We start from the raw sequence: 22,428 nt of genomic DNA, 5'->3' as shown, positions 1-22,428 counted from the left end.
GAGAGAGAGAGAGAGAGAAAGACAGACAGACAGACAGAGAGATAGACAGTGAGACAGAGAGAGACAGAGAGACAGAGACAGAGAGAGAGAGATAGAGGAAAGAAGTTAGGAAGGAAGAAAGGAAGAAAAAAAGAAAGAATAAAAAGAGGGAGGAAGAAAGTAAGGAGCAAGGGAGGTGCCAAACATAGAAATTGTGTCCATAATCCAAGGACCAGACTAGCTTGATTCTTATGCCACAACCTTTGGCTGAATCTAACAATAAAAACACAATTGCAACCAGCACAAAGTCTATATCAATTTGGTAGCCTTTTGAGTAGGATTATATACACTCTTGCCATCCTTTTACATAATTCTGCCCCAACCTTTCATGAGGCTTCCATATAGCTTGCTCACTATAAATAAGAGTGGAAAGATTCAGCACTAGAAATAATAATAAAAGATTCCTTTTAGATGGGTTGTTTTTGTTCAGTCATTTTCAATCATGCCGCACTCTCCATGACACCATTTTGGATTTTCTTGGCAGAGATACTGAAATGGTTTGCCATTTCTTTCTCCAGCTTATTTTACAGATGAGGAAACTGAGGCAAACAGGGTTAAGTGATTTGTCCAGGGTCTATCCTCTGTGGCACCTAGCTGTTCTTTAGATTAATTACTAACATTAGTCCGAATGATTAATTTTTTTTGCCATGCCAATTCACACACACTATCTACTAAAATATAAAGGATTGTCATGTGGGGCTGGTGAATTGAAATTATTGATCCATGAAGTACTGAAAAAAAGCATTATCTAGACCAGTGATTCCCAAAGTGGGTGCTATCGACCCCTGGTGGGTGCTGCAGCAATCCAGGGGGAGTGGTGATGGCCACAGGTGCATTTATTTTTCCTATTAATTGCTATTAAAATTTAAAAAAATTCTAGGGGGCTAAGTAATATTTTTTCTGGAAAGGGGGTGGTAGGCCAAAAAAGTTTGGGAACCACTGATCTAGACTGAAAGTATCAAATACAAGGCCCAAGCTGCATTGTAGCCAAAACACTTCCCAGTAGACTGGGGCCAGATTAAAATGTTATAGGGAAAATAGTTAGCACAATATATAAAAGTGAAATAAAACATTGATAATGTTGGTATGTGGTTTTCTAAGTCAATTTGTGACTGTGTGAGTTAATGACCCATTTCTTTTTGAGTCTGAATCTAAAAATGTAGAGAATTCAGCCTGATTTTTGTTAGTGAATGGAGACTTGTCTGTTTCTTTCCTCTAAGTTAACATAGTTAAAATGTCATTATTCCATGCTTTTTCTGCTGAATACTATGGTGAAAAGCTACTTAAAGCACTGACCCAAGGTAGTGAAAAGGCAGGTCCATGTGAAAACAATTCTCAGTTAGCTGATCCATCAGCCTGAATCTTTGGAGATACAATGGACCTCCAATTTTCTCAAAGCACCAAATTTCAGGGGCATTTAACAAGCCCAACAAACCATGAGAACCTCTCTGCTATTGGCCAATGATTGGTTTCTGGATTCCATAAATTACTTGTTTGTCTTTGCCATCTACAATGCCATGTGGAGCTACTCATTAGCATTTGTTGGAAAATCTAATTAGCACAAGAAAAAGGTGCTAGGATGTTTAACTAGCCCAGATTATTGAGAGGGACTGTGTTTTGGGGTGGAAGGGAGTGGAAAGAGAGAGGACAAAATTAAACTTGAATTAGCACCATCTTTGTGTAAGATGTAATTCTTATGGGAATTCAAGACCCCAAGTCATACTGACATTTTGCATGTAATGCTATTTATACAAGGCAATCACAGAATTTTCAGATGGAAAAGAGAGATGATCTAGTCTAAGTCCCATCATTTTACCAGCAAGAAAACTGAGGCAAAGGAGAATAAAAATGAATTTCCTAGGGTTGCGCAGAGCAGTGCAATAACTCAAGTCTTCTGACACCAAACCCACTTTCCTTTCCACTCCATCATGCTGAAGTTATCGGTATTTAGACAGGAACCATATATTTTATCTAAACTTTATTTCTCCCCAGCACAGTGCTCTGTACAATATAAATATCAGAGATAATATCACCATTAAATATTTGTTCATTGAATGAAAGATACAACTAGGTATAGCAATAGACAGAACACCGGCCATGGAGTTAGGAAGACCTGAGTTCAAATCCCATCTCAGACACTTATCAGCTGTGTGTCCTTGGATGAGTCACTACATCTTGGGCTGCCTCAGTTTCCTCCAGCAAGAAATGGGAACAGTAGTACCTACCTCCTGGGAGTGTTGGGAAGATAAGACAAGGTAATATTTTAGTGTTTTTTGAATCTTAAAGTGCCATCAAAAAGCTAATATTAGTATTATCACTTGAAGTTTTATTTTTATGAGTAGTTAGCACCGAATTAATTTAGACTTCTCTTTTTCTCTTTCATCTCTCATATCCAATTTGTTATCAAGTTCTTCCTTCAAAACATCTGGACTGATTCACTTAGTGGATTACTCTCCGTTCTCAATGACACCATAACCCATTCCTATCACCAGGTAGTTGCATATGCTGTTCTCGTCTTTCTCTTTGGCTCACCAAATTTCACCCAGCCCTCAAGACCCATCTAAACTCTCATTGTCCCCACAAAGCTCTCGAGTCCACATTGGACTCTCCTTTCTCATCAAGCTTTGCCTAAAAAGCATGGTTTACCACTTAATCACAGCTCAGTCTAATATTACCCTCTAATTATTTCACATACATTAGAAATGCTTCTTCTACTTAATTACATACTCCCTGAGGCCAGGAAAGGCACAGGAACATCATTGTATGCCCAACAGCACAGAGCACAGTGAACTGCCTGAAGGAGGCAGTCAAGAAATACTTGTTGGTTGTTACTGCTGAGCAAAGAGATTTCTGGGCACTTCCTTGGTGGGTGGTTGGCAGCAGGGATCCAAAGACCGAGGACATGGGCATCCATCGACAATGACAACAGCTTGTTCACTCAATTAAGTTTTTAACTGGGAGCTCCAAACGGGGAGGGTTAGGCACACGTGTGAGTAATTATGATCTATCAAAAAGGCTGTCCTCTTAGAATGCTTTGCTCTCCATTTCCTTCAAATCAAATTACTGAGGGTGAGATTTGATTTGGAAATCAATTTGGAAAGACTCTTTGTTTCATTTTTTAAATGTTCCTTTGTATTAAACTGTTTACAGTCATAAAGACATAAATAACAGAGACAACCAGAAAAAATCAATTGGGAGCAAAATATCTATGGGGAAGGGCGGGCGAGATTGGGAAAGAGAACAAGAGGAGAAATTTGAAAAGAATACCATAATCATAGAAGCTACCCCATAAAAGGTAGAGCAGAATGCAAATTTATATCTATATATAATACTTGGGCTATACATTATTTTCAGAGAAGTCATGAAATGCCAAAACTATCGCTGTCTTTGTTGCCTGTATTTCATATGTGGTGGTTTAGACTTTGAAAGAATCCCCTGCCCCTGCACCTTTCCCATAGTATCCTCCTTCTCAAGAAGATAAATGTCATTAGAAAGATCTGACCAAGTTCTTAGGAGACTTCTAGTATGAGGTTTGACACCAACTATTTACGTGATATTGGGAAAATTATTTAATTATTTAATTATTTGATTATTTAATTATTTAAGCTCTCCAGGCTCTGATTACTTCAGCTATAAAATGAAGGGGCTGTACTCTGATCTCTTGGCATAGTGGCTTTAAATGAAAAAAAAGGGGGGAAAAAGAGATCAAAGTCAGGGGTTTCTGAGTTCTGGACCAAGTGAGAGATGAAGAGTCAATTCACTGATGCATATCGTTCCTTCCTTTCTGGATTCTATGAGGTACTAAAAGCTACAGTTTTAATGGTGTATTTCATGTGTTTAACAATGATCACAGCACATGGCTGGAGAAAGGACAGGGTTGAAGAAGAGGCTCTACCATCTGACTCAATGAATTTGAGTTTGAAAACTGGATCTCTTACTTTACTTATTATTTATGCTATTCCCAGGCACGTCATTCCAATTCTGTGAGCCTCTTTTCTGTAAAACAAACCTGGTGGATGGATGTGGCTCCAGAGACTGTGGGATGCTTCCCTTGTCTGTCAACATCCTCTGATATGTCTGCTTGGAGGGATGTGAGTGGGACTGTGCTTGAGACTCCTAGAGGAGATGGAGTAAGTGCAACCCAGGAGCTCAAAGCATCCTGCAATTCTAAAGAGGACAAGATGGACCGATGTGAATTACTCTTTACAGCTAATTGTGTCTTCTTGGTGTTTCTAGTGATGCTAAAACAGGCTTGCTTTGCTAGGTTTTGTTATACTTTTCCAGGAACCTTAGACATGTTGTTCTCATAGCAGCATTTTCTCCCGACTTCCCAGCTGGCTATCCCCAAGTGGGCAGACTTAGAGATAAGTTAAAAAAAATCAGACCTCAACATTGTCATGGATCAGTAAGCTAAAAAAATATTGTATTTGGATCTTATGTTGTATTTTTTCCATTTTTGTTAAAATATGTTCCAAATAAAACAGTGCTATATGGGGATATCTGGGTGAGCTACATGGTTCAAAAGGGGAAAAAAAGCATTAGTTTTAAAGTCAGAGGACCTGGCTTCAAATCCTGACTAACACTTATTATCTTAAAGACAAGAACAATCTTTTATCTTCTTTGTATCCCCAGTGCTTAGCATAGTGCCTGGCACATAATAGGTGCTTCATAAATGTTTATCAATTAATTGATTGTAATTTTAGACAAGACACTTAACCTTTCTTGGGCCTCAGTTTCCTCATCTATAAAATTAGGAAATGGGGAGAGGTACTGGATTTCTCCTGACATACATTTTGGCTTTAGAGCTGAGATCCTATAACTTTATGTGCTTAAGGACCACATGTGTGTAGAAGGAATATACTCTATTCTCTATGATCAGAAATCAAGCATTTAATAATGGGCGAGCAACAAGGTATTAAGCTAGAGAAGGAGAATACCAATGGGTTGAAGTAGATATGAGTTTTAAAGATCATCGCTGTTTAGTTCCTATCTTCCCCTTTGGTTTCTTTCTGCTGGAGAGCACTCACAGTCCTTGTTACCATCATTAATTCCCATAGCAACCATGGACTCAGCCGTGGTAGAAAAGAGATGGAGGGGAGAGAGGTCATTGCTCCATTTTCAAGGAGATCCATGACCAAACAATCTCAGACAGACAAGAGGACAGATGAGTAGGAAGACAATGGCCCCTGGAGATATCAGTTCTAGACTGACTGTCAAGCCTTGATGATGCTTGGCAGGAGATAAAGGGCTAATGGCAAGCAGTAGCCAGGTCTAAACAGATGTTCTTATTGAAATCTGCATGGTCTGTTGGACATAAAGTAGAAAGTAAGTGGGAGAGCAAAACAAGGAGTCAGAAACACCAAATCCTAAGAATGGAAACAATACCAGGTTGGTTAGAGAAGGGGTATACTGGGAAAAGAAAAAAAAATCTGGAGAAGATAGGGTGGTGAGAAGCAAGGATGGAAATGCTAAAAGTCCAAAACCACAAAGAAGCAAGGAATGCATAAAACTTTGTATAAAATAAGTGGACAAATTATAAAGTATTCCAGTCTGCAATTTCTTTTTCACAGAGAGTTTAAGTATGGGGGTCACAAGAAAATCCAGAGATTCACCATTTCCTTTCACAAAACACCTCCCTGGAGTCCAAATATTTGGCCTAATAGAGTACTCGTGATAGAATGCTTGTGATCTAGGACTGTGGGTATTCCTTATAAGTATGTTCAGCTATTTGAGTTGTATCCTTTAGAGTTGACAGAGGGGCACTGGAAATGTCCCTTTCATTTGTTCATTCAATTCATTCAAAAAACATTTTAAAAACGCCTATGTGTCAAGCACTGGGCTAAGTGTTGGGAATACTAAAAGAGACAAAAGACAGTCCCTGCCTCCAAGGAACTTAAAATCTAATGGGAGAGAATATGAAACAAATATAGCTATTCCCTTCATATCTTCTTGACTTTCCCATCACAGTTTTGATATATAACCAATTGGCCTAAGAAATTAAATGGGATTTTTTTTGGGGGGGGGAGTTTTGCAGAAGCTGAAGACTACACATAAAGGCCGGGAGATGTCACAGAAAAAATTTAGAGATTCAGAAATGCATACTTAGTCCAAAATTTACAATAAGGTACTCTAAACATCCTATAAAAGAAAAAGAAAAAATCAGACTCTTCTAGTATGAAGGGAGGGTTGAAATTTTTTTTTCCATTTTTTGTCATTTACATACTTTATATAAACCAAACAAAAGCATAATAAAATCACTACAAAAACATGGTATGAGTTTTTATTGCTTAAGATATGTCACAAGCTTAAACTGAAGGACCCAAAGAGTATGTCCTCTGTTTTCCTCGCTTCCATTTTATTTTTTTTTATTGGGGTTAAAAATTTTAAACAGATCACCCCTCATCTCCACTATGTGGAAGGGATAATTGTTTATAAAAGCAAACTACATTCAGAATAGGAAATAATTAAAAGAGGGAAAGCACTGGAATTAAGAGGGGTTAGGGAAGACTTCCTGTGGAAGACAAGATTTTGGTGCCTTTGTGTAGATAAAGACTAGGGAAATCCAAGAACACACACAGTTCCATGGCTCAGTGACCAGCAAAATAAAAGTGGATATGGGGTGGTGGATCATTGACAAGAATCTATCCAATTAAGGCATGATTCAATACCAAATTGGTCATCAAGTAAGGGAGAGAAAGGAAAAGAATAAGTTATAAAAGTTGGCTAAAAAAAGTTTAGGCCAGATTGTGTCTACCCAAGAAATAATCTGGGCATCTATAAAGAGAGTGAGGACAAAAACATAATGACTGCCTTTCCATGAGTTTTTGACTTGACTAACAGGAGCAAATGTGGGCTCCTATGTTTTCTGAGATTTCTGAAATACTCAGAGTGAATCAGTTGGGAAGAAAAAAAAAACAACACTGGCTCTGTAGTCAGAGGAATCAGATTTGGGTTCAAATCATGGTGTTGAAGCTTTATGCCTATGAAATATATTCTCTGTGTCACAGTCTCCCTTTGGCCTCCATTCTATAAAATTCAATGTTGGGACTAAGTAGGTATGAATGTTCCTCCTACCTCTAAACCTGTATGATCCTAAAACTGAAACTGAAGATTTTATGACATGTAGATGCATAGTAAGAAGTGAGGGGTCATTAGCCAAGAGACATCAGACCCAGGAGGTAGAGAGAGTTCTGGAAAAAAAGTAAATTCAAGCAAAGAGACTGGAGCCAAAATATGAGTTGGATTAAATGAGGCAGTTTGCCAAGAGAAGACAAAGTCAGGGAATATAAGCAAATAAATATAGAATGGTGGAGACCTAGGAAGGACTCTCAGGGGCCATCTAGTCCAACCATCTCATTTTATAGATGGTGAAACTGAGGTCCATAAAGGTCAAATGACTTGCCAAGTTCACAGGTGGGTTAGCAGAAGTAAGATTTGACTCAGGCCCCAGATTCTAAAGCCACTAATCTTTCCACTATACCATAAAAAAGCCATAAAATATCCATTAAAAAAAAGTTCTGTTGTGATAGAAACAAGATATCATGATGAAGGCTGTCTCATTTTTTTTAGTCTAAATTTACTTATTTGATTATTTGTTACATTAAATATCTCAATCCCCTTCCTGCACTAGAGAAGGCATCATTTGACCAAAAATAAATATACACACATGCCTAGATACATATATAAAATTATGCTGTGCATGTTTTTTTTTAATTTATCAGTTCTTTTTCTGGAAGTAGACATTCACAGTTGTTCTTCAAAAAATACTTCTGTTGCCATATATAATGTTCTTTTGGTCCGGCTCATTTCTGAACTCTCTTTTTTTCTTTCTTTTTTTTTTTTAATTAACACATAGAAATTTTTTTTCAATTTTTTTTTCAATTACACATAGAAAAATTTATTGATAATTGTTTTCTGACATTTTACAATTCAGATTTTCTCCTTTCTCTCCGTCCTCCCTCCCCCACTCCTCAAAGTATTAAATAGTCATATATAGATGATACCAATGCTTTCAAACAATACCTATTTCCATATTCCCTATACCATGGCTGAAGACATATCATGCATACAATTTAAAAAAAAGTTCATGAAGTGTGTGTGGAAGGAACATCTGGGTGGCTGAATGGTTTGTGAGTCAGGTAGAGATCCTGGGTTCAAATCTGTCCTCAGATACTTTCTAGTTTTCTAGTGTGACCCCTGGGCAAGTCACTTAACCCCAGTTGCTTAGCCATTACTGTTCTTTTGAGTTGGAACCAATTCACAGCATTGATTTTAAGATGAAAATTAGGTTAAAAACTTCATGAAGGAAATAAAGTGAAAGATGGCATGCTTTAATTTGCAATCAGAATCCAACATCCTTCTTTGACTGTGGATATCGTTTTTTTAGTTCAAGTCCCTTGAGGTTATCTTGGAACCTTGTTTTGTTGATAATAGTTTAGTCCTTCACTGATCATCATACAATATTTCTGTTACTGTTTACACTGTTCCCCTGGTTCTGCTCATTTCCCTTTGCATCGGTTCATACAAATATTTCCAGATTCTTCCAAACTCATCCTGTTCATCATTTCTTAGGGTGCAATAGAGTCCCATTACTACCATACATCAAAAATTCTTCATCCATTCCCCAATTAATGGGCATTACGACTGTTTTCAATTCTTTGCTACAACAAAAAGATCTGCTAAAAATGATTTTTGTGCACAAGTAGGTCCTTTTCCCCTCTCATCTCTTTGGATTATAGATATAGTAGTGGTATTGCCAAATCAAAGAGTATGCATAGTTTTATGGCCCTTTGCTGAGCCCTCTTTTTTCTAAAGTAAAGTAACCATAACTACTCTTGCATTTTGAAAGAAGCACTAAAAGGAACTTGAAAATCTGACGATGAACATTGTTTAACATCTTAGTACACATTTACCAGCCTCTTCCCAATTTTCTACATACATACACACACACACACACACACACATCTCCTTCTTTAGCTAGAATAATATTCCATCCTTTGTTGCACACTCATTTGGAATTCTTTAGGATTGTTATACCTGTGTCAGTCTAACAGAATGGTCATTTTTTCCTAACAAAATATCTCTGAGAGATTTAGGTAGACTTGTGGCTGAATTTGTTTTCAAAGTATTAACCCAAAAAGAAATTTCTCCAGCATTGTATGAGGAAAACTATACCAGTACACAAGGTGGGCTTTTTTTAAAAATCACTTTACAATGGGAATAAATACCCAATTCCTACCAATGACCCACTTGTCTCCTTCCTTCCCTTCTTCTCTCACTTCATGTTTTTCTTCCATTTCTTTCTCCCAGTAGAGACACATTCAAGTTTAATAGAGCTAGTGAAATACTGGACTGTAAATGAGGAGACTGACTCAGTCTACCATCATTGGGCATTCATAATGTTACCACAGGCCAAATCATTTGTTTTCTTCAAATCTCAGTGTCTTCACTTGCTCAGATGAAAACAATATCATTCTCCCCATCACTCTTACAAAGTCTTTGTGTATTATAGAATTTAGGGTAGATGCATTTGAGCTCCAAATAAACTGGATTTTAAAAAATCAATGTCATGTCACTAGAACAAAAATAATTTTGTAATAATAATGGTATTTCAATTGATCACATATTTCTCAGTTTTCTGAACAAAAACAAAAATCAGGACCAAGAAATAATTGTCAGTTACACGTGCCATCTTTCATTTCTGAGCAGACTCTTGGTACCAAGAAAGCTAGGAGAACAAGGTTTATTTAACTAGAAAGGCACTTGTGAGAACAAGATCTCTGATCTCTTTGTGAATTAAAATTTCTCTCAATATCACTGTGTAAGTACTTTGTATGCTTTGTCCAGGGATCCTCCATCACCTGTAGCAATGAACTCTGTAAGAGAGATATAAATCAAAGGACTGAGAATGATAAAAGGATGAAAATGGAACAATCAGCATCACCATCTGTGGTGCCCCCATTACTAATGTAAATTCTGACACTCAAGCTTCAAAGGCTCAGCTGGAAAAGAGCATTATGTTCCCCAAGATTGAAAACTGTGTCATGTTCACTCTGTGTCAGCTATGAAGGGCTGACATAGAAGACAGATGTTTGACAGGTGGTTTAAAAAAGTCACATACACTCAATAAAATCTAAGGCCACCACTCAAGGATGCTCGGTGTATGCAGCTGTCAAATAGTCTCAATCAAAGAAAATGTAAAGGAGCAAAGGCAGATGAAGAACAAAAAACATCTGTAGCTTCTCAGATGGGATAGGGTCTCATAAGCTGATCATTCTTTTCCTCTCTTCAACCTCTCCCATTAGGAAATTAGGCTTAAGTAGCCTCCTGTAACACTCAACAGTGAGCATGGGTCTAACACTGGTGATTAAATTCTGGCAACTTGCTTCTGGTTAAGTGAAGCTGGTTATCATCATATGAAATTCTGTTGAGTTTTGTTCACAGGATAATGTAACCCAAGGAAAAACCAACACTCTTTTTGGAGATTCCAGTTCCTAGTGTCTAATATTGTGAGTTTGTATTTCTCTGATGCCATCATTTCTGGTCTGAGTAGTGGTGTCTTAACAATGTATTCCTGGGAGAGAATGGATCTCTATTGATCCTTTATCCCAGCCATTTCTTACACATGTTACCTGGACTCTAGCTATTATTCTCCCTCTCTTCATCACCTAACCCCCAGAATCTTGTGCTCTGTCCCTGGAACCACCTTATGCTCTTTTGGCTTATCTTGTCCAGAAGTATGTCTCCTTGTTCCTACTGTGGCTATTTCCAAAACATGCCAAATAACTCATTTTTACTTCCCATTTATGAGTTATATTTCCAGTGCTAAGCACAACGACTAGCATGTAATAAGTATGTTATTCATTCATTCTATGTCTGTGTAGCAGGAAAGAGTTAAGGAAGTTGCCTGAATTAATTAGATGAATAGGATTTGCCTTCAATCCTAAGAACTAACCTTAGACTAGGACAAGTAGGTTCCCATCTGAGTATAGCTCTAAATTATATCTACTTCTACAGCCCAATCATAGCAGATAAAGAGAAGGGACAGTATTCTCACCCTCAAGATTGAGTAAAAATGATCAGTAGCTATAAAAATATGGTCAAGAGATAGAAACACATTAGGAAGATATTTGATAAGTGCTTGGCAGGACAAACATCAAGATGTTCTAGTATGTGGCTTAATGGTGCCCCGTGATTGCAACATTATAAGAATCTTACCCAAACTATGCTTCTGAGAGCTGGCAAGGAGTGAGAATTGCTCAAGGGGGAAATCCCACATTATAAGAACCAACTAACACAAATACATGGGCTTTAAGTTGTTTTTTTCTAGTAGTGGCGAGGGATTTGCATTCATACACCCACTTATTCTCTCAGTTGGTCCCTCTCCTGACCAAGCTATGTGCTTATGAGAATGCTATCCAAGGGCAGAAACAATTTATGGCTGTAGAAGAGAGCAAAGCTAATTGGCCCATACGGGGGCCCAAGTTCATAATGATCATTAGGATCATTAACTAAGCAAGTAGCCAAAGGCACTAGGTAAATCATATATTGGAAAATATCCATAATCAATGTTCATATCACTCACTTCAACTATCTAAGTGCTATGGGACGGATAGGAAAGCAAAGTCAGTTGACACAACTGATGTGGCAATGTCCTGACATGGCAATATCCCAATGACAGACATTAAAGATAACTACAGAATCCTTGGATCCCAGAACCTCAAAGTTGGAAGAGAAATCAGGAGTAATTCTGTACCTGCTTGACAATTCCTTCTTTAACACCCCTGATGAACTGGTCATCCAGTCTTCACTTAAAGACCTCCAGGGAAGGAGAACCCCACTATCTCCCGAGGGAATCCATTCCTTTCATTGTCAGGATCATAACTATAACATTGTCATGAAGTAATCCGTGGACTAGAGACCTCTTGGTAAATGTGCTTAATCCCCAAGGTGCTGAAAGAGGACCTGGTTGTTGCAATTCCCAAAAAGTTTGATCAAATTTGTCTGCTATTCCAGATAAATCTAATCACAGATTCATTTAAGCATCAGAGGCAGAAGGGACTTAGAAGATATCTAGTGCAGATGAAGCCCAGAGAAATTAAGAAATGTTCACAATCATACAACTAGAAGGTGGCAGAGCCTCTGAGACATTGAATATTAGCAAGTATGGCAACTGACTGAATGGAATTTTTAGATACACTGATAGATTCATCTCTATACAAGAGAAAAAGGGCAAAAACAATAAATCCCAACATCATTAGATTACATTTTGGCAGGAGAGAAGAAAGGTGGAGGAGAAGCTGAAAATAAACAAGGAAGGGAAGAAGGAAAGAAGAAAACAAGCATTTAAAAAGCACCTACCATGTTCCAGGCACTATGCTAAGCCCTTTATGTACATTATTTCATTTGATCCTCACAACAACCCTGGGACGTAAGGGTGATTACTATCCCCATTTTACAGTTGAGAAATCTGAGACAAACAAAGAGCTTAAGTGACTTGCCCAGCATCATGGGATCTGAACTTCTAGACTATTCCATCTATTATGCCATTTAATTGCCACAGGGGAATTTTTCCAGACACAAGGAAAGATGTTTGGTCACAGATATGGAGAAGGTAGAAAAACCAAGAACGAACTCTTTCATGCAAATGATTAATTCATACCATTTCATTCATTTAACCAGTCACATATGTACATACAGACATAAATAACCAATATTAGCCAGTCCTTCTTAGTTCTGACTCCTAAGCTATAAAGGTGAGTTTAAAATGCCGAGTATATTGTCTATCATCTATGATGATATATGCAAGTATAATTTTTTAAAAAGCACTGAATGGGTAATCCCCTACATACACACATAAGGCGAACCTGCAATTATGCTGTTCGATTAAGTAGCAACAATAAATTGTTATCAAACATTGAAAGTCTGAATAGTTCCATGATGAATTGGAGCTATTCGTTAGAGAAAACAGAATGCTTTTCACCTTTGGGAGTCATTAAACCAAAATCCCGTCTAATACTTCTGAGTCATATCTCACCCCATGCCACCTATTTGGGGCACAATGAAGTGCAAGTAATTTTAATAATTAAGAAGAATTAGAGCCTCTCTGTAGGAACAGCTTAATTGTTATCCAAATCTAGTTGATAGAGATACTCAAGCACAAACAAAGCCCTTGGATTTAAGTATATTTTCATTGGGAATAAATAAAATGTTGAGTTGCTGGAGGAAAGAAGATTGTCATCACAACAGTATAACTAAAATATTTTAGGTTATGCTGAGAATGGAATTGAAAAGAACACTTTTCTGTTCCTAAGGAACAATGAAGAGTTTGTGTCTTTAAATGGAATCCATCTATGAGGGGTCATTAACATCTTTAGAAAGTGAGAACATCCAGGTTCTGTCTTTTCTTCTGTTACAGTGTGCCTTCCTTTCAGCTTCTATAAGTATTTTAAATTCTGTGCGTAACTACCTTCCAATGCGGGAATACAACTGCTTATATAATCTTGATAGTTTTCTATCAGGTAGAGTTGTACCTTTCAAGTGAGAACACAGCTTTGAGAGGGGCACACGTAGACATCAGATGAGAGTGAAAAGGGAAACCATTTTGGATCAGCCAGTTCAACAACAATGATGATGATGGTGATGATTATAGCATTTATATAGTACCTTAAGATTTACAAAGCCTTACAAATATCCTTTTAATTGTTTAATTGTCTTCCTTAGCAATGACCCTTGGAGGTAGGTGCTATTCCTGTTCTACTGATGAGGACTCTAAGGCTGACAAGGGCTAAGTGACTTGCCCAGAGTTACCAGGCAAATAAGTGACTGAGATTGAATTTGAACTAAGGTCTCCTGACTCCAGGGCCCTCTCTCTATCCACCGTGTCAGTTGACTGGTGGGGGGTGGGTTGGGTAGCAGATATCACAACTATTTGGCTTTGACATCTACCTATGCCAACCAAACACATTTTTATGAGGCCACCCAACATAAAGGAAACCAGACTATGAGCAAGTAAATACTGTGTGAAAAATAAAAAAATAAAAATTTACAAACCAGAGTCTCTTTTTTAAAACTTTTCAACAGGTCTTTATTTTTGCATTATATTTGTTACACAGTGTCGAAACCTAAAGAAATACATTTTTTCTCTTCAAATCGATGTATATATGAATATCATTTGTTAAGTCTATACACATGGTCTGTCTTGCCTTGTGTCCAGCCTAGAATTACCCAGCTGTAGCTTATAAATACCAAAGGGCGTTTAAGCACATTTGGGATTTGTGGATGTGTGGAGAGGTGAGATAAACCAGATTTGTTGAAAAGTCATAGAGAAAAATAAACATCTTCAGAAAAAGGGAAAAGCAGCTAATGTTTCTGAGCTGGTTAGTCAGGGCTGGTTTCTGGATGGAAGGTAAAGAACTTGCCTGGAACACAATTTGTTTCTTTCACTCGTCTCCCCTAGTGATCTGTAGTAGGAAGATACCTTAGAAGGAGATAAATAAGCATCTAATAACAATGAACTCCAGCTACAGTTCCTTGGCCAATACTGATCTCAGAGCCTGTGATTCTTCTCTTGATAGGGAAAAGGTTGGCGACAGCTAAGATCTGACATAGACAGTTGTGAGGCAGAAGGTGCCAGATGTGCATGCACCTCTTCCTTGACCCTTGAAATAATGACCCACTTCTACCCTGAGATTGTTCAAAGAGAGGTTTTGTAGACCCTAGATATAGTGTGGATTGCTGGCCCTGCATGGCAGGAAGAAAAGTTTAGGGGCCCCCAGATATCTATCCTAAACTACCAGAAGCTACCTTTGAGATACTATGGAGAGTAGAGGGAAGCTTTGGCCATTGCAAAAGGGGCCAGAGACTCCTCTATTGATCATCTTGGGTGGATGGCCTCTTTCTGTTGGTTTTTTAACTCTTCACCTGGTTAGAGATGGAAATGGCAGATTTTGATGAACCAAGCTTCATGTGTAGACTCAAAGTGGGATCCAATCTTGTTCCCATAGGATTTTGAGTACACAAAGCTAAGACACAGAAGAAGCTGGATCAAAATGAAAGGTCTGGCTGAAAACATACACCACTTTCTGATTCTAGAAGATCCTGCCTGAATGACTGACCTGTCTCAGAGAGTCCATGATCTTTCCAGAATGCAAATATAGTCACTCTAGTAATTCCCACCAATCCTTGGAAGAGGAGGGGGTTTCCATGGAAGATGTCAGCCAAAGGTCCATCTATCTGTCTCTATGTGCTTGTCTCTCCTTCTCCCTGCTCCTACTCCAGGCCTAGGGCCAGATTGTGGATATTATCAATGGAGAAGCCTTGGGGGGCATTGGTAGGTAAGGACAAAGTAGTGACTCTGACACAAGAGAGAAGCTGATGGCATCACAGGCAGGAGACAAGATTCCCCCATGGCCCATGGACACAGTCCCCTTACTCAGATAACAGGAAAGAAAGGAAGAGGCAAGAGGTGATTTGGGGTGTCCATGTATCTAGTGGAACAGAAGCACTTCTAGTTCAGTCTATAGAGCTCTCTCCTGGGTTGGGTATTCTTTCAAAATATTCACATGGGTCACACCAAGGGGATTCTCTAGTGCTTGTGACACAGCAGCATATGGGGGAATCTGCCAGGCACTCTGGCATGCCAATAGTGTTGACCCAGAGAAGAAGAGCATGGTGAAAGGAGTCACATGAACCCTCTAAATTCTTTCATAAATAGAATTTCCCTACAATACTATAATGCTACAAAGTTGAGAAGATGATCTACTACAAAAACAGCTTCTACATTGGGCAAAGACTTTTTAGAATCAGCATAAATCATAGTTCAAAGGGCTATTTGGGGAGAGGGATTCTTAGGACTCCAGATTATTGAGAAAAATCTTGGCACATGTTCCTGCTTGCAAAGGGCAAAATCAGTGCAGGTCCTGAAAGCAAATGGGATAGAGATGCCAAGAAAGTACTTCTTGCATCTAAAGGTATGAAGTTTTGGGGGAATAAGGCAAACATTATGATCATAGGATTGGAATTAGACCACCTGAACTGGAAAAACCAGAGAGATGACATAGCTGATGATTTGGTGGCTGATTCAGGTCAGAAATAGCATTCTACCTCTCTCAGGTCCTTGTGTATCCTTTTCTAGAAATACTAGCAAAAAACTTAAAACCTTAAGATTTTGCTTAATGGGTCATCTTCATGCCAACCTCAGACTGAAAAGTTCTGAAAATTGCTCCAAGCTGGCTGCACAGGAAGTTGCTTTGGTTACTTTCAATAATAGGTCAATATGTCTGCACCCCTCCTCAAACCACTTCCTTACCTTCCATGTCTTGCCCTTCCAGTCTCCCACACTCAAACTCATTCAGAGGTTGTAGATTTAGGTTTGGAGACTAGGGCACCAACAAAGAAAGATGCCAAGAAACCAGTGATAAGTTAGGGGCAGAGAAAGGGGCTAGCACAAGGTTGCCTTTGGGTGTACAGGAATACTATCAGAAATAAAAAATCAAGAAGGGCTAAGATCTTCCTGAAGAAAGTATCAGCCAAGTGAGACAAGCCAAAGGAACCCCCTCTCTGGTTTGGGGAACATACTAAAGGACAAACAAAGAATGAATATGGAATCACTATCTTCATAAGGCAGAGTAGCATTAGAATGGCTGAAGACCAAAGAAAAGTCTGACAAAATCAATTTGTAGTCTGTGTTTCCCTAGTTCTCATGATTATGGAGTAGACTTTGATCAGTAGCCCAGGGGCCACACAAATCCCCTAAATCACAGGGCTCATAGTCAGATGATGTCTGGAGGGGTTTCAAGATGGAAGATATTTTGGTCACAAGGTGTTTCAACAACTAAGATGCTGCTCTACATGGACTCTTCTGAAATACCATCATTCTTCAGGTCAAAGATATCAATGAAAAAAGTTTCCCTCTAAATTTGATGAAAGAGAACTTTGTGAATGATGTAGGGTTTGCTGTAGTAGAATGTTCCAGTCCTGCCTTCTGGGTAACTGGGCAGTTACACCCACCTTCCAGATTTAGATCCCAGTCAGGGCTACAGACTTTATGAGGACACAAAGAGAGGGAGCCCACCGCGCAGCGCGTCGCTATGCCCAGACAGGAGCAGTCCCCTCCCGTGAGCCCCGTAAGCTGCTTGGTCCAGAGATTCACGGAAGAGGTGGCCATGGAGGCAGCCGAGGCGTGGGGGCCAGAGGGAGCCACCAGGGGACTGGACCAGCAACAGGACCAGGAACAGGAACAGGAACTGCTGCTGCCTAAAGACTGCTGGGTCTCGCCCGGCAGAGCTGTGAGAGTCTTCCAGAAACCGGAGGGAGAAGAAGACAGCGGTAGCGGAGAACCTCCAGGGAACGAAGAGACCTTGTCCGACAGGGTCAAGCCAGAAGAGCAGTTCCTGATCCAGTCAGTGGTCCGGGAAGCTCAGTCCTGCATCAGCCAACGCTTCCTCTCTTCATTAGGTGGAAGTAGTACAGAGTGGAGCTCGACCATGGAGGATTCCGAATTTTCCCATCTAATACAGAGAGCTCTACGAGCAATAGATTGTGGAGTTCTCCCAGAAAGAATCTCTCAGGGTTCGAGTGGGAGTTATTTTGTCAAGAGTCTCGAGGGGGAAATTATTGGTGTGTTTAAGCCAAAATCTGAAGAGCCTTATAGTCAACTAAATCCAAAATGGCCCAAACATTTTCAAAAGGTCTGCTGCCCTTGCTGTTTTGGCAGAGGTTGCCTCGTTCCTAATCAAGGCTACCTCTCTGAGGCTGGTGCCTATCTTGTAGATAAAAAGCTGCGTTTGGGAATTGTACCTAAAACGAAGGTGGTCTACCTCGTGAGTGCAACATTTAACTACAGTGCATTAGACCGTGCAAAATTCCGAGGCAAAAAATATACTCTACAAAAAATCCCAATAGTGGGCAAAAAATTCCATCGAATCAGACTGCCTCCCAAGGTGGGCTCCTTTCAGATGTTTGTTGAAGGTTATAAGGAAGCTGATTATTGGCTCAGGAAATTTGAAGCTGATCCTTTACCTGAGAATATTAGAAAACAGCTTCAGTCACAGTTTGAGAGATTAGTTGCCTTGGATTACATCATCAGAAATACTGACAGGGGAAATGATAACTGGTTAGTCCGGTATGTAGACCAGAGTGCTGGGAGTAAAATTTCCTATCAGGAAACAGATTCTAGTGTTTCTAGTGAAGAACCTCTTATTAAAATTGCTGCAATTGATAATGGTCTAGCATTTCCTTTTAAACATCCTGATGAATGGAGAGCATATCCTTTTCATTGGGCCTGGCTCCCTCAAGCAAAAGTTCCTTTTTCTGAAGAAACTAAATCATTAATTCTCCCACGTGTCTCTGATATGAACTTCGTACAAGATTTATGTGAAGATCTTTATGAACTTTTTAAGATTGATAAAGGATTCGACAAGACCGTTTTTGAAAATCAGATGTCTGTAATGAGAGGCCAGATTTTAAACCTTACTCAAGCATTAAGAGATGGAAAGAGTCCTCTTCAGCTAGTACAAATGCTGTGTATGGTTGTCGAAAGAAGGAAGTCTGGGAATCAAAACCGGTTTGTCCATCTGAACAATTCATTCACACAGACTGTGCATTTCAGGAAGCCTTTCTTTTCTTCCTGGTAGCTGATGTAAGATGAAGAACACTAAACTCTTTTGCCTTTAATTAATAATGTTAAGTAAAAGATTTTGCAATAATATAAATCTTTTGTTGACAGCTCCAAATGCCAAAAATCACAAATAACATAAATCGTTAAAAAAGATTGCATTTTGAATGCAATCAAAAGTTTACAGTTTTTGTGTCTAAAAATTGTGGGTTCTACATCAGAATAAGCAAGCAACTTATTGTTTTTATTGGATTTTATTGGATAAATGTACTTTATTGTGTTGATACTACTTTAAAAGAAAATCTTAGTTTAAATATGCTAAAATGGTTGTATTTACTTTGGAATTCATTGTAGAAAATTATAAGTTTGTTGTTCATTTTGACAATGAGAACTTGAGTGTGTGAAATTACTCTTGCAAAGTGAAGGGAATGTCCTTATTACATTTCTTCAGATTCCAAAATGCCTTAAGTTTGAAACTTACCCATCTGGGTTCAAATACAATAGTTCATAGAAAAATAAAATTAGAACATTTAGATTGCTTTAAAAAACAGTTACTATTTCTAAAACTTGAAAAATGTACCTGAAAACACCCAGTCTACTTTATACCAGGAACCACAAAAAAAAAAATTAGACTTTTGTTTTTCTGTTTGTTTACTTTAAAATTATTTTTGGAGAATTCCACATGTTACTATTTGCTTTTTCTAACATCAAAGAAGACTTGGTATATAATAAAGGAGCAATTTTTTTTTCAAAGGTTGACTGATTCTAAGGAATGGATGAAAAAGCATTTATTGTTTACTATACAGAAAGTATTGAGGAAACAAGCAGAAAAACAGAAACAGCACCTTGATCAAGGAGCTCCCCTTCTAATGAAGCAACAACATAGGAGGTGTCTCAGGTGCAAGTTAGATGAAAAGTCCTTAAGGTGTAATGGCAAAGCAAATGGTAATGCTTCTCCTTTATTATCATTTCTACTGTATACTTGTTTTTAATGTGAACCAACTGACAATACCAAGGACTTTGTTGATGAGAGCTTTCTTTTCTAAGGCTGCATTACAAATGGTACTTGTGAAGACAGGGGTTGAATTACCTGGCCATTAGTGGCAGTTGGATGGTGGTGGTTTGACCCACTTGGCATAATCTGCCACATGTCTCTCTCTTGGGGTTGACTTGTTTACTCAATAGGTGGCAGATAGTTGGTGGCTGATGGAAACTACCAGTACCTTGGCCACAAAAGTTGCCAGGATCATGGGGAAGGGGGCTGGCTGGACGAGATGCGAGGCCATTAAGCATCCAGTCACATTTTTAAGAGTCACCTTGAATTAAGAAAGTTAGGGTTTCTTGGGAGACATCTGTTACCTTCCAAAGTCAGCTTCCCAGAAGCAGTTGGCATATTCTTCCGCAAAAATGTCTTTTGGGGGCCTTGGTCAGGGAAAGAAAAGCAAACTAAATACAACAGAACAGTGTGGCAATTCTTAGGTTCATAGCCCAATTGAATCTCATATCCATTGACCATGATACACTTTATCTGACCTTCATAAGATCTAGGTATAAAACAATGTGACGCTGTGGATAGAGTATAGAACTTGGAATCATGGAGACCTAGATTCAAAGTAAGCTTCTGAAACTTACCATCTCTGGGGCCACAGAAAACCCTTTTAACTTCTGTGAGCTTCAGGCAACTGCTGAAGGCTTATGTATTAAGTTATAGATGAATTTTGATCTATCCCAGGGGAGGTAGTTTTCAATCATATCATTGATGTATTCATATACAAATGAAATTAAAATTCCTTCTAATAAGGATGCACACATACTACTCTTTTTAAGGGGTTAAAAAAACCCCTAAGATGCTTAGAGTCCACCCAGTTGAATTTCCCAACCTTTACAGGCATCCTCTCTACAATATCTCTGGCATATTGTTATTTACTCTTTTTTCCATAAACACTTCAGAGACAGAGACATCATTCCTTCATAAATCCAACCAATCCATTTTTTTAAAACCCTTATACTTCGGTGTATTGTCTCATAGGTGGAAGATTGGTAAGGGTGGGCAATGGGGGTCAAGTGACTTGCCCAGGGTCACACAGTTGGGAAGTGGCTGAGGCCGGGTTTGAACCTAGGACCTCCCCTCTCTAGGCCTGACTCTCACTCCACTGAGCTACCCAGCTGCCCACAACCAATCCATTTTTGAGGACATGCCTAATCATTTGAGAGCTTGTCTACATGTTTAGGTGAAATCTACATTCTTATAACATCTACCCACTAAATTACTGCTTGAAATTTTTCCTTTTGAAGCAAGCACACTCCCACTTTCTTCTTAAAGCCCTTATAAGAAGCTAATTTGAAATAATTTGCATTCAATATGTAAGTGATTTAAGTACACCAAATTTGGTTCAACTAGTAGGAAGGTATCAAACCACTCCCTTTTTTGAGAGAAGTTCATTTCTTCTTCCAAGGTACTCTATAACTTGTAGGACAAAGAAATTAATCAATAAGCAATTCAGTAATGGGGAGCTAGGTGGTACTGTGGATAGAGTGCCAGACTTGGAGTCATGAGTTCAACTCCAGTCTCATACAATTATTAGTTGTGTGACCCAAGGAAAGTCATTTAATCCTGTTTGCCATAATTTCCTCATCTGTAAAATTAACTAGAGGTAGAAATGGCAACTCACTCTATAATCTTTGCCAAGATAATCCCAAATGGGATCATGAAGAGTTGAGTGTGACTGAAATGAATGAACAACAACAAAAATCAATAATTTGAGGGCCTACTATAATGAGACTGGCAGCTTTGGGGGGTACAAAAACAATACCAGAAGGATTCTCTGAACTAATTGCTACAAAATATGCACAGATGTGTAAGGCAGGGTCACCTCCAAGATGATCCTCTTCTAGTTAAGAAGGGAAGACACACAATAAAAACAATAATTCACATTTATGTGGTACTTGAGGGTTTATAAAGCATTTGCCTTGTGACAATCCTGTAAATTAGATAGTACAAGCATTATTATCTCCATTTAACAGATAAGGAAAAAGAGTCTCAAAGAAATGATATATCTTATTCTTTTCACTGCACTATGCACAAATCAGGCACCACCTCTTAAATTAGGCCTTTTGAGATTTTTCCCCTCCACAAACCATTAGTAGTCATCTTCTTGAAATTATTCTTTAATACTTTGTATTTATTTATTTGTGAATTCATTTTACCCCAAATTGAATGTCAGCTACTTGAAAGCTTTCTTTTCTTCATCTTCAGTGTCCAGTTACATAGAATAAATTCGATAAATGTTAGTTGAATTTGAATGTAAAATAATAGTAAAAATAGTACTGGCTAATATTAATATAGTGCCTTGTTTACAAAGTTCTTTTTTTGTCTTATGCAAATCATTTACCTATATCAGTGGTTCCCAAACTTTTTTGGCCTATCGCCCCCTTTCCAGAAAAAATATTACTTAGCCCCCTGGAAATTAATTTTTTAAATTTTAATAGCAATTAATAGGAAAAATAAATGCATCTGTGGCCATCACCACTTCCCTGGATCGCTGTAGCACCCACCAGGGAGCTGTAGCGCCCATTTTGGGAATCATTGATAACCTATATCATTTCACTTGATCAGTTGAAGGACTGAGGACCTGAGCTTATTTAGTTTGTATAAGAGGACACTTAAGGGGAAACCTGATAAATCTTCAAGTATCTATATCTATATCTATATCTATCTATCTATCTAATATATATATATATATATATATATATATATATATATATATATAGAG

General features: G+C 38.4%; 2 protein-coding genes across 4 annotated transcripts in view; one reads left to right on the top strand and one right to left on the bottom strand.

The window, feature by feature from the left end:
* The window catches only part of CACNA1E (calcium voltage-gated channel subunit alpha1 E), a 446,383-nt gene that overhangs the window by 304,525 nt on the left and 119,430 nt on the right, over positions 1–22,428 (bottom strand). The window lies entirely within an intron of this gene.
* LOC123244504 (phosphatidylinositol 4-kinase type 2-beta-like) lies at positions 17,130–18,674 on the top strand. The gene has a single exon (XM_044673013.1). It carries the CDS (start codon positions 17,130–17,132, stop codon positions 18,672–18,674), a length of 1,545 nt encoding a protein of 514 aa, XP_044528948.1.

Source organism: Gracilinanus agilis, chromosome 4 (assembly GCF_016433145.1).
Source record: "Gracilinanus agilis isolate LMUSP501 chromosome 4, AgileGrace, whole genome shotgun sequence".
Taxonomy (NCBI): Eukaryota; Metazoa; Chordata; class Mammalia; order Didelphimorphia; family Didelphidae; genus Gracilinanus; species Gracilinanus agilis.
The sequence above is the reverse complement of the archived record's forward strand: the minus strand, read 5'-3'. Positions and strand labels throughout refer to the sequence as shown.

Bases quoted from the DNA above. Each gene is read 5' to 3' on its own strand.
- LOC123244504 (XM_044673013.1), top strand. From the start codon at position 17,130: ATGCCCAGACAGGAGCAGTCCCCTCCCGTGAGCCCCGTAAGCTGCTTG.